Below are 13,194 nucleotides of genomic sequence, written 5' to 3' on the forward strand. Positions count from 1 at the left end.
TTCTGCAGAGAGAAACCACCAATATAGGGATATTTTTTTATTGGTATACCCTGTTTGGGTGAATCTCTGGAAAATAACTACATAGCATCAGTACCTCCACAACAAGGTAAAGCTGCCTTCAGAAAAGTTTCTTTACCCCCCAGTATATGTAACTTTTCTAAATACAGTAAAACTAGTACAAAATCAACCAAGCCTGAAATTTTAGAGGACATTTCTGTAGTAAATGCCTTAATTTCAATTGATTCTATAATTGGAGCTCTTCCTGGAGTTCTGAATTTTGGGGTTTTATGGTATTATTTGCGTTTTATTTGGAAAGGCTAACAAACCCCATATGCTCTGTTTTATTACTGTGTACAGTTCACTCAGTCTGAACTCTGAACGAAGAAGATACAAAACTTTACACTTTTTATATTCTTTGCACTCAGTGCATTTCTATTCTAGACCAAAGAGCAGCAGAATTCAGTCACACCTAGTGATCAGCAGTGGGTATTGTGGTAGGTGTCTAATGACCAGTGTTAGAAGCAGCTCTGTGTTTTATTTGCTGTGTGAAAATTCTGAGAGATGAAAGACCTGCTTTGAAATCAGGAACCATTCAAATCCATGTGCAAATGATCTGATGTAACAGTTTGGTTTAGAACCTCATAATCGGTTTCACAGTCCCTGAAACTTGACCTGAGCAGAGGTTGTCAAATGCTTGACTAGGATGGTTTGTATTCTTGTGATTGATTCCATAAGGCATTGGGGAAGAAAGGAGGGCGGGAATGCAGGTGTTATTTTTCTCCCCTGCAAATAAATACTAAAGAGAGGAAAGGGTGCTGGAGGAAATTTGAAAGTCTATCCCTTGGGTATGAAATTTATGGAGAGAAAAAAACAACAAAGGAGTAATTGGAGAAGTTCAGTAAAGATTCAGCATCACATGACTGAAAGATTGGTGTAGCATAACACAGAACTGATGTGGTCTTAGGTCCTGTTTGATAGGTTGCATGTCTTTCAGTCAGTTTATTACATTATCTGCGTTTTCATGATTATTCAACTTATTAAGGAAGGTTTACTCTGGGTTTCCTTTGCACTGTGACTTCAGTGTTATGTGGGGTTTTTTGAGTCTTACAGATATCCAACTTTGTTTGGTTTCTAAGCAAGTACTATCAATCCTTTACATTTTTGGTATTCTGTACTTGTTTTGTGTTCTAGGGACGTATCACCAAGCAAAGATTCACATAATGACTTTGGCAGGATATTAGGGTGGCTGAGATTGGCTATCTCAAGCCAAGGCTTGGACTGAGAAACGACTATGGGAAGGATAGGATTCTGGATCTGAAAGGCCAGACTTAGGTTGTGCTGGTGTGAATCATCTGGTTTAACAAAGGGTTAAGTTTAGAAAGGTGAGTTAGTTCAATCTGGTAACATTAAGAGTCTAAAAGAGAAATACATGTGTCCTTAACGAAGGGAGAGGTGGTGGTGGTTTGCTTGCAGACTGAAGCCTGCTACAGAAACTTCAGTTATTTCTGGAAGAAACTGTGCTTAAAATTGCATACGAACTCCTCAAAAAGAAAAATCAAAGAGTCTAAAACTCATTTGAGGTGTCTCTGCAACAGCACTTCAGCCTCTGAACATAATTTTCTATAACTAACCATTAGAGAAAGCTGGTCTATTTTGAAATAGTATTTGATGTGAAGGACTCCTGTATTCTGTAGGTGTTCTGTCGTAAACCAAGACGTTTTCGGTGTTGTTCTGGAAAGGGTTTTAATTTACATACGGTATTACTTTTAGTTCTGTAGCTGTTGCCTAGGAATCTAATGCATCGTGATGAGGGGCTCCTCCTCCGACAGGGGGAATGTTTATCATCTAGATAAACAGCGGTTTCCAGAGTTAAATAAATGGCGGGTAATACGTATCCCCTTCTCGGAGAGGCATCTCTACACGAACGCCAAGCTCCAGCCATGAAACACCCCTTCTCCCGCTGCCACCGAGAGCAGAGACAGTTCCGCGGCTGCAGATGAAGGCCCGACCCCAGGGCAGGCCCGGCTCTCTCCGAGCTGCCGGCTGTTCGACGCCGGGGTAGCGGCCAACGGCGCCTCATAGTACGGGCGGCGGATCCGCTCCCCCCTCCGCCACCCGCCAGGAGCGGGCCGCAAGGCTCTGGGCCGGAGGCTGCTGTCCCGGGCCCCGCGGACGTTGTGCGGCCAGACGAACTGGAGCAGGCGGCGCAGCTACGTCCGGCGGTGCCCGCGATTCGCGGCCTCCTGCCCCGGGGCTGCGTCCCGCCCCGGCCGCCTCCCCGCTCGGATCGCTTGAGTGATGAGCGCAAGCCGCCGCAAGGAGGGGGGGAGGGCACAGACCGCGCTACGCCATTTTCGTAGTCGGTAGTGGAGCAGAGGAGGGGGGAGCGGAGTGAAGCTGCGGGGGGGAGGGGAGGAAATGGCTCCGTATTGGGTGAAGCGGGCTGCGGGGACGCGTGTGTAGAACGGGCCGCATGGTGCGTAGTGGCGAGTGTGGGGCCTGGCGTAGCCGCGGTTAGTGAATAGCGTGGCCGCAGCAAGAGCTGCAGGAGGAGGAGGAGGAGGCGCCGCGGCGGTTTGGTACCGAGCGGAGAGGGAGATGCACACGGCACTCGAGTGAGGTAGCTATAAAACCCCATTTGTTTACATTCCCTCCCCCACAACCGGCCGGCGCTGCGGTGCGGGTGGTGGCTGGCCGCGGGCTGGCGGCGGGGTGGGGGCTGAGGGGCGCACAGGGCTTGCGAACGAGGAGAAGGAGCCGGTGATGATCGGCAGTAACGGACACCAGCTTCCCCGGGATGCGGAGCGGGGGACACGGCGGCGCGGCCGTCTCATCACGTGTCGGCGGCCAGACCCGCCATCGGGACGGGGGGCTGCGCGGGTGGGCGAGGGAAGCTGGCGGGGAGCCGGGGGGCGGTGGTTGGAAGGGGGTAGGGGGAGCTGTGCCCGGCCTCCCCCCTGAGGCAGCGGAACATGAGTGGCCGCCGTAGTCCTGGCGCATCTCCCCCCACCCCTTTCTTTCTCCGGCTCTTGAGTCGACCATGCGGCAGGTAAACCCGCCCCCCTTTCCCTCTTGAGGGGACTGGGACGTGGCGGCGGCTACGGGGCCGTAACTGCCCTCGCCGTTCTGGGCGGAGAGAGAAAAGGGAGGGGGGGGCGGCAGGATGCGGCGGTTGGTTGGGGGCGGGGGGCGCCGAGGGATCCCGCTGCGTCCCGCCGCAGGCTGAGCTATGTCCGGGGCGGCGGGTGTCGCCGGGCAGCGCGTAGCGCGCTTTTTGCCTTGGCGCTTGTCATTTCCTTATCGTCCCGTTCCTGTCCCGAGAGCGATTTGGGGAGTGGCTGTCTGTGCGGGGCCATGTGGAGTTCCCGGGTGCAGGCAGACGGTGCTGGTGCTTTTACGGTTCCGCACAGGGTACTGCTGCAAGGAGAGGGTCGCTGCCAGCGGGTGTGCGGGAGAGGGAAGTCTGGGTGCTGTGTCTGTGTAGGGCTGTCTCGTATGTTGTCGTATCTGTTGGACAACATAGTGATGATGGATGATGAAGCCACAGGATTGAATTCTTCTTGGCCTGACGTTTCTAGTTAGCGTTAAAACTGCAGAAATAGCACTTGGGCTGTAACCTGCATGTAACCTTAAAGTTACGAGCGGGTCTGGGGGTTTTGTCGCTGGTTGTAGTATGCCGTACACAGAAATGAGTTAAAGGGATTGATTACTGATCTCAGCTGTTTCTACTGCTTACGCTGCATGCATTGGAAACATACCTAATGTCGAAACTTTGGAATAAAATTACTCTTAAAAACGTTTAGTTATCTTTTTCTTTTGTGGGGGGGGCTTCTGTAAAAAGTTGATACCTGTTGGCTGTTCAGCTGTTGCCTCTGAGCAAGACCTGCGTGACTTAGAAACAGTTCTGGTTTCTAGCACTCTAAAAACGGTATGCCTTTAAGCAGCAATCATAATTCTTCTAAGTGAAGATGTCCTACCATGCCTCAGTATGATAGTACTGAGGGAAACTGATACATGGAGCCTAATGCACTGTTGAGAAATGTACACTGGAAGGCCTGGTTAAATTTTCAGAAACATGGAAGCAATTGCCATCTAGTTACCAAATGTTTCTGGAGTGTTCCAGCTGGTATCTTCTAGTGTCACAGTGTAGTAACTGATATGATGACAATAAAAGAGTATTTCTGTGCAAAACAGGTATCCTATTATGTCTTAAAAATTATTTTAACAGAACACACTCGAGTTCTGTCACTGATGAATGTGTTTTCCATTAGGTGCATAGGGGAATGGGTGTTCTGTGTGCACTGGTGGAGCATATGACTCAACTTCAAAGCAAGAGTCAGACTTATTAATAGTAACTTCTTAGGCTAACGCTCAGTATAATAAAAGAAAATAATGTGGAAAAAATCCTGTGGTTCCCAGGAACTCTTGAGACTGACTATAGACTTAGTACTAACTACATTTTTGCTGTAAACTTAGAACTGGTGGCACTGTCCTGCAGTGCTGCTTTCTAAACTGCTTTCAACACTTACATACTTGTGACAAAGAAAATACATGGCCATGCCATCCACTTCTAAAAGAGAATGTGGCCTGTATATAGTCTGTGAATTAATTGTGTATGATTTATGAGATTACTGTAGTAGTTCTATATGTGTATGTGTCCTAGTGTCCACAAGAAGGCAGATGTGGAAGGATCATATGCAGTTGCTTATCTGGAATAGGCAACATGAAAAGTGATTCTGCCTAGGTAAAAACTCCAACAAGGTTTATTTTAATTAACGTTCTTTGCTTTCATGTAGGTCTTCGTGCCTTTTCCAGGTTGTCAAGTTTGGGAGTGTGTATCCAGTCAGTCATAGAATGTGCTATTACAGAAAAGTCGTTTACAGTGACGCAAATGTGTTCATAGGCTCGTTTGTCTTAACATTCGTTTCTCCCATTACAAAAAAAATCGAGTGAAATTGAATCATCAGGGTAGTTCAAGTATATTGCAGAAAGTTCCATGTGAAAAAGCGCAGATCTTGGTGCTGACCTCTGTCTACTGCGATGCTTGGAAATACTTCTTTAATTAGTGATCTCAGGCTAAGATCTGTGTGGCATTGTAACAGTATCCATCTTCTGGAGTTAGATGTGAAAAGTCAGGAGGAGACTATTGAGTGCATTTGGTACTTAGGCCTCGTGTTAATAAACCGTTCTGAGTGTTCGGTAGGAAGCCTTCTTAAGATGCATACTTTTTGTGTAGTTTGACTTACAAAAATAAGGTACAGATATATGCACATAGAAAAAAATTACTATATCCAACTGGCATAGATTTCCTTGGTGGTCTTCACTAAGTCAAGCAACTGTAATTTAGATACTTATATCCTTAAAACATATTCAGCAAAACAATGGCTGATTTAGCTAGGAAGAAGCTTTTAGGTAGTGCCCAGATCACATGGACCTCAAACTTGGGTGTATAGTCCCAAAGGAAGTATGTTTAGACTTGTTTGCTTTGGCTGTTTGATTTTCATGTTGTTTGATCATGATTGTGCCTATTGTAATGACTGTTGTTCCTGTCTCTTGTCACAGTTTTTATGGAAGTGGAAGTTTATTTTGAATGTACAATGGGCACTTGATAAATCAGTCTGGATTTGAAACAACTGTTTCCATCAGATGGAATTACTGAATTAAAATTGCACAAACTACTTAAAAGCTGAGCTCCATGACAGTTTTCGTGCAAGTCAGGATTTGGTCCTTAACTGATGAAACTTAATGAAAAGATTGTGGCATCTTTACAAATCAGGGATGGACAGGCATAACTGTATGTATCAATGAAAATTATGTCAGAACAAGAAAACATTCCATTTTCTTAACAGTTTGGTTATCAACTGTCAGAGCATTTGCTGTTTTATCACATGTTGTAGCATGTTTTCAGAATTGTCAAATGAGTGTATCCTGGCTCTTCTCAACACAATGGAAAATACTAGCAGATGTTTCAAAGAAGGTGAGCTTAATCTGAAGTCCTCTGTCCCTGGTGTAGGTATACTTTTCACAGAATTAGCTTTAGGTGCTGGGAGAGTTCTCTGAATACTAAGAATTGTCTTTAGGGACGCAATTTCTGGCCTAATGTGAAGAGAGAGAATCAGAATCACTTCCTGTTTTTCTGTGGGAGTCCAACTTAATTTAGAGAGCAATTATCTAAAACAATTTTATCATATGACAAGATCTCATCTTTGGGGATGGGCCGCTGAAGTTACCTTAAATGAGAACTAGTAATTTTAGTTTGATAAAGGCCTGAAGTAACGCTTGATGCAGAAAGAATTTAGATTGGTTTTAGGTCATTCTTAAATTACAACTGAGATATTACTTGAAATGCACCCAGTAAAGTCTGAAAAGGAAATGTGTACCCATTAGGCAAAGCTATATCAAAGCTCTTTTTAAAGTTTCAGAAACTGATTGAAAAGCTGGAAACTCTGTCCTGCCTACATTGTAATCTGAAGGAAAGGTATGCACTGTATCAGCCCACCTATTCATACTAATTCATGTGCTACTGCATCAGTGCCGTTGCTCCTTTTATTTCTCCCTTTTTTATGTAATAGAAATCGGATGGGTAAAGAAGCTAAAAAGTAGTTGTTTGAAGTCACTTGTGTTTTGTTACCTGTTGTGATAATCCAAATCCTGTACAGGTTTTAATGCCCAAAAAGCTGGAAGCCAGCATGAAAGACAGGGAAGATAAGATGATAGTTTCCTGGTGTTCAACTCAAAAGCTTATGAGAAGAAGGGATGCTGAAATTATGTGTAGGGTGTTGTACTCATGCTGGAGGACACAGTTCATTATACTGGAAAAATCCTCATCTTCTGGGTATCACATTGTGCTGCCTCATCTTCTCCTTTCAGTTTTCTGACTTTGTTGCTGCAGAGGAGGAATGACTCAGCTGTTGTCTGTTCTTTCTCAGCTTTTGATGACCTAAGAGCTTCATTCTCATCTGGCTATCACCTTTTCTATAGCTTGATGCTTTCCAAAGGAGAAGCACAAATGAAGAAAATCTTGTTGGTTGTGCTACTGCAAAATGAGATTGCTGCTAAAAATGTATGGACCTGTTACAAAAGTTATACTGCATTGTCTATTGAAGAGTCTGAATTTAGGTGTATTTGTCTGTTACTGTGGTTCTGTGAACAATGTGAACAGAATAGGAAATACTCTTAAATGGGTCTTGAACATGAGCAAAATTAACCTAGATCAGTTAGATTGTGTTTATTAGAGTTTTTGTGCAGTGCAAATTAATAAAACTGATCTCCAGGTTTGATTTTTTTTTTGGGGGGGGGAGGAAGGGGGGGGTGTTATTTGGTTTTCTTAAGGTGGTTTTTTTTTGAAGAGCACTTCTAAAATCTCATTTTCACTTACAAGGAACATATCTGTAGCCTTATGATGAAGTTTGTTACAGAAACCTACTCCTGTTTTACTTCTGTGTTGACAATCACATCATCTCAGTATTAAACAAGATATCAAGTATGTACAAAATGTGGAGTACTGACTAGAGAGGAGTTAGAGCTCTAACTGTTAAAAGGTACAGAAAATGGTACCTGTAAGCATTTGGTTCTTAAGTGGCAGACTTTCTGAAGTCCTTGATACTAGGTAGCTAAACCAATCTAGAACTGAGATAAAGTCTGCATAGTGCTGAAAGTCAGTGAATAACTCTTGATCCCATCTGAAACTTATTAATCAAATTAAGCCCTGTAAAAATATTCCTGTGGTTAGTCTTTTTGTAAATGCATACATGAAATAAAAAACTGTTCAGATTAAGAATGTATGAAGGATGTTTATGCGAGACTGCAGGATTTCCATAGAATCGTGATCAACAGACTGTGCAGTATTTCTGCATGTAGGTCGTAAACACTTTCAAAATAGTTTCCAATCACAGCTCGTAGTAATAAAAAGTGAATTCCAGATAGGTGGTGTTATAAACTTTATACAGAAAGATAGATGCCTCAAGATTACCTGACTTGTAACACATTAATAAACCGATCTTCGTATGTTTTTATTGCAGCAGCATTGTTATCACTGCAGTGTGATGATTATTAATGGACAAAAATAATATCTTGAATTCTGAAAGATAACTAAATTGTAATTGATTTACAGCTGGTGATTCGTGCCTATAAATAGTTCCTCTTTTAAGCAAGCTTATTGCTGATGATAGCTTGCAGCCAAACTTAGGTTTGAGTATCAAAGCCAAACAAATTAAAAATACAGCTAATACCCAAGGTACTCTCCTCAAATAGGTGTTTTGAGTATTCTATTAATATTCAAAGCCTTGGGTGACATGATCTAGTTGAGGCGTCCCTGCTGATGGCCCAGGGTCCTTTCCAGCCCTAACCATTCCATGAGCCTATGACTTGATCTGCAATATTTTGCCAATATTGATTTGCATTTTAAGTAGGACTGAGTAGCACTGTATACCTGGATGACTGGTTCTGAAGTTGTTCATGATAGTAACCATATGTCATTTCTACAGCTGTAAGTTGAGTTTAACTCACCTTTCACAATTACTAATAATACTACAACTGAGTGTTTCCTGCAAGGGCAGTAGTGCACAGGTACTCATCTGGGTTGAAGTCTTATTTTGCCACTGTAGGCACTACTTCATATCATACACAGAGCAGACCAGAAGAGCTTCTTTACTGTCAAGTGGAATATTGTAGTCTATGTTATAACAGATATTACTTCTCAAGGCTCTGTGCAATTTCTGTGATCCATTCCTATAAAGAAAGAACTCTTTTAAGTCAGGGCTCCGCTACCTTGGTAAGTACTCTCACTCCATGAAATTCAAACCATCTAATTTAGGCTATATTTATCTGCTAGTTCTGTTTGCAGAGCATAGAAGCATTTTATTTATTACTGACCTGAATATATCTCTCTGTAAAATACAGTATCTCAGATGAAAAGTACAGTTCTAACTTGTGCTAGCTTACACTAAAACTATAGAGATATGCTACTTGACTGCAGTCTAAATGATGCGGTAGCCTTGCATTGCTCCATATTTGGTGTTTGTGGGATTTTTGTTTGTTTGGGTTTTTTAAATAAAAATAAAATATTCTTGTTTATTTGATGTCTAATATAATACATAAACAGGATAGACTAGCCATCATTTCCATTCTGAACTGCGTATTGAGGCAACTGACTAGCAGATGCATTGTATTAGGTAATGGTGCTTGAATTGTCCAGCTGCTCTCAAGACTTGTACCATATATTCAGTTAACTATACAGTAGTTACAGCAGGATGTATAACAAAATTTAGCTTTTTATTATATGCCCATAGATAATTTCTTAATGCTTGTTCTATATTCTAGACTTTTATTTGCTTGTTCTCAAACAGCCAAAATTCCCTCCCATGCAAAACTTACTTTTTGACACAGTTACTGTTTTTATACTACAGGGAAGTGACTGAGTTGTGTGAAGTGTGTAGTCCAAATTTATGCATCTTCATCTTGCAGGGTAAGGTACAGAGAATCCCAGGAGAATTTCAGTTTTAGTGGCTCTGGGCAAAAATTCCCATGCTGGCTTTTGCTGACTGTGTATATTAAATAGTAGGGAGAGGAATGCAAGGGGCTTATGCTGACTCCTAAAAGAATGGATTAAGATGAAATGGTTTAATGATGCTGCAACTGTAACAAATTATTATGACTCACTTCTGTTTCTTTGAATCAAACTTTGTGGCTCAAATTAGTTGCAGTAAGCAGTCATGCTAGGCAATGTAAAAACACTTTCACTGCCTTTGAAGACCTACCTGGTCTTGTATTCCCCACAGAAACTGCTGTTTCATCAGTGCTAAGTGGCTGCATTTGTCTAATGAAAGAGTGCATTATTTTTGTGCTTTTTAGCCTTTAATGCATAGGAACACCTCTCATAGTTTAATTGTGGTGTAGTTTAAGTCAAAACCCCTTAAAATGTATGGATTTAATATTTTAATGGGTTCTTATTGATTGGACTGTGGACAAATCAAAATAGTGTTTTAGAACAAGACAGCATAATTCTTGCTGAGTTCTTCATAAAAAAATATGAAAAAGGCAAATTTTCACTTCAGGGAAAATTCTGAGTGCTTGTACAAATAAATTAATGTACTGGAATTTTCTATCTTACCACAGCTTAATTGTTAACAAAAAATTCAGAATCTGGACATGAAAAGCAAAGGATTAATTACATTTTCGTAAACAAAATATTCTCAAAGCAAAACATTGAGAGAAGTGCATACTTCTTCAAAGAAAAAGAACGTGGTTTAACTGTGAAAAAAAAAATACATTTTCCTGACTTTTAGCCCTTATAAAAAACATAACACAGTAGTTCCAGGAAGCAGTTGAATAATAATCTGAAGTAGCATGTGCTCTGCTGTTTTCTCTTCTGTCCATGCAGTTATGTTTTGCTTTGGTTTTACTTGACAACAAAGGAAGATCCTTAACTTTACCTTGCAGTCCTCTTACCAGTAATGACTTATTAAACTTTACATTTACGGTATTAAAGTTAAAGCTAAAAACTTGAAAGTACATGCAGTTTAATCAGAAATGGGTAAACAGTGAGCTTAGCTTACCAGACAAGAAAATGCTTTTTAGTATTTCTGTTTATTTGTTGTGCTTTGCTTTGAGGATGCAATTATGCTGGCCAAAGATAAGATCCATTGTTAGCTTTGCTAAATTTCTAAAATGGTATTTCAACAATTATTATTCAGGTATCAGGTTATAAGATTTCCCCCTATGTTGAAAACTTCTCTGGTCAGGGACTGTGGTAGAGGACTAGCTAGATATGGATGCCAGATACGCGTTTGGGTGCCAAATAGTGAACCTATTTATTGAAGTATTTAAACTTCTTAACCTGGCAGTGAGGTGGCCGGCTATGTTACGCTAGTGACAAGATATCGTAAGAACTTAAATGACTGCGAAGAGCATCAGAGGATTCACAAGCAACTGTTGTGCATCTAGAAAAAAGAAAAGTAAAACTTCAGACTCTTCTAACAGCACCCAAGTGCTTAGGTGTCTTCAGGTGTTGATGGCTGGAATGAAAAGCTTCTCAGGATTAAATTCTCTTACTGTTTATGTTTCATGATACTTTAAACTGAACTATTTTAGATATTAAAATAAGTTTAGAGGTGTGGATGGACTGTAACTGTCTTGATTCGTAACTGGTTCTTCCAGTAGATTTTAATTTTGCTGATGCCTATCAGTTTGATAGATTTCTGTTGGTTTAGCCTGATGGTTTAAGCTGCTTTCTACCACAAGTCTGTTTTGTAGTCTCTTAATTAGTTAAACATGTAATTTGAAATAGCATAGTTCTAATTGGATAGATTTGTAGAAAAGATGGGCAGCCCTGATCACATAATGGATTTACTTTCAGTAGCTTTAATATGATCGCAGTCAGGTATTTTGTAATACAGCTTTGATGCTCTCAGCAGACTTGGGAAGGGGGTGATGTACTGGCAATTAGAATAGCAAAAGGAGAGGGAGGGAGGATCATTTAACAGAAAATGCTATCCATGTGGAATAACAAAGCATTTGTTACAGAAACTCATGTTTACATTCTGTGAATCTCTATTTTTGACGTTGAACCTGTGAAGTAACATTAACAACTGACTGTTGACCCTTTGATGTTGGAGTTAAGAGTCCAGTTTTCATATGGATTCAGCTATTAGTGCCAAAGAGCATAAACATCTTTAAGACATTCAGTAACCCGTAATTTCAGTGGTATGCTGCCAAGCCATTTCTGTTGGTCAGAAGAGAAAAACTGCAAGTATTTTACATCATCCTTTGTGGAATGTGCCTCTTGATTAGTCGTGTTCTTCCAAAAGAATGGATTTGTTTTGAGATACACTTACTGATTACTCCTGTTAAAGGTAGAGACAGCAAGTAGCTTTTCAAGTAACTTTTAACTGTTTCTTGTACCACAGTTTGACAGTAGAAAGTTTTAATGATAGAGAAAAATAATAATAAGTTGGTTCACTTGCCTTATTAACTGAATTGACAGATTTTGTATAATTAGGGGGATGTATCAAAGTAGTAAGTTCCTGATGCAAAGTGTTCTTTTTTTACTGAAACGGGTTACAGAAGTTACACAGAGCCTTAAGAAGTAGTAGAATCAGGTACAATGAAGACAGCCCAATAGCAAGGGAAAACAGTAATAAAGATGGAACGTATCAGTGATCCAGGAGTGGCATAGAAAACATTAATGTCCTAGTGATCCCATTGGGAAAGATGGTGACTGCAATAGTTATTGAGCCAAATCAGGAGTTAGTTCAGAAAATCCTTAAGTAGTAAAAAGAAGAAGACATGGTGACACTCAAGGAAAATGACAGGGGAACATCTGTGTTTCAGGACAGGTATAGAAGACGAATGTACCAAATTCCATTTACCTTAAAAGCCAGGAACTGATACTAGATCAAATTACAACATAGCCTGGGTTAGATATATCTAATTGTAATATAGTTTTAGAAAAACTGGTAATGCAGTCTCACTTTCCTGTCCTTGCTTGTCTGTGTTGCTACTGGAACGTACCTATACTTGCATGGTGATTGACACAGGGAAGTACATATACATAATGTTATTTTTAAGTTTTAGCCCATCAGTGTTTTTAATTGGATTAGTTTAGAAGATATCTCTGTTTGCATTTTAGATTAAGGTTCTTAAGGGCTGTTCTTCCTTTCCCCTGTTCTGCCTCTAATCCTGCAGTAAGAGTAATGCTGCAAGTACATTTTCATTCATTCACCTCAAAGTTGTGTCCCTTCAAAGTTGCTTTAATACCTTAAGAAAGGCTAGTAGTTCAAAGTAGGTGATTTTTTGAAGCTGATAGTATTTTGTGTCATTTTGAATGGTTGCCTCAATCATGCCAGACCTGTAACAGCCATGTAGATCTTTAACAATAATCTTGGCTAAAATAAAATGAGAGCTGGGCAATGAATTCTGTTGATGTCTTACTTGCAACGTGATGGAAATTACACATTTTTGTTCAGCATTTTCCTTGTGGATGTGCCGGTTGACATACATATGGATATTTTAGATCACATGTCAGACTGGTTCAGTGTTACTTCTCAGTCAGCCAAGATGTCCTTACACTTTTGTCTCCCACATCTATTGAACAAAGACATCTTTGGAAGCCCACTAACTCAAGGTATGAGGGGTTCCAGCAGCTTGCCTGTGTCTCCCAAATTGCCTGTACATTCATATGAAAAGAAGGCTCTG

General features: G+C 41.0%; 1 protein-coding gene across 6 annotated transcripts in view; it reads left to right on the plus strand.

Annotated features, from left to right (window-relative positions):
• Positions 1-13,194, plus strand: part of SLC39A10 (solute carrier family 39 member 10) — an 88,611-nt gene that overhangs the window by 47,545 nt on the left and 27,872 nt on the right. For 2 of the 6 annotated variants that reach the window (XM_061376914.1, XM_061376922.1), the window contains exon 1: positions 2,934-3,049. The exons of 2 other annotated variants lie outside the window; for them this stretch is intronic. In XM_061376914.1, coding sequence (XP_061232898.1) covers positions 3,041-3,049 — 9 coding nt within the window. In that variant the 5' untranslated portion in view covers positions 2,934-3,040. Of the gene's footprint in view, positions 1-2,468; positions 2,621-2,931; positions 3,050-13,194 lie in introns of those variants that run through there. 2 more of the 6 variants (XM_061376929.1, XM_061376952.1) reach the window with 2 other exon arrangements.

The sequence above is a fragment of the Neopsephotus bourkii genome, unplaced genomic scaffold, assembly GCF_033783945.1.
Source record: "Neopsephotus bourkii isolate Nb327-2 ecotype Australia unplaced genomic scaffold, CSIRO-AGI_Nbou_v1 NB_196, whole genome shotgun sequence".
Lineage (NCBI taxonomy): Eukaryota > Metazoa > Chordata > Aves > Psittaciformes > Psittacidae > Neopsephotus > Neopsephotus bourkii.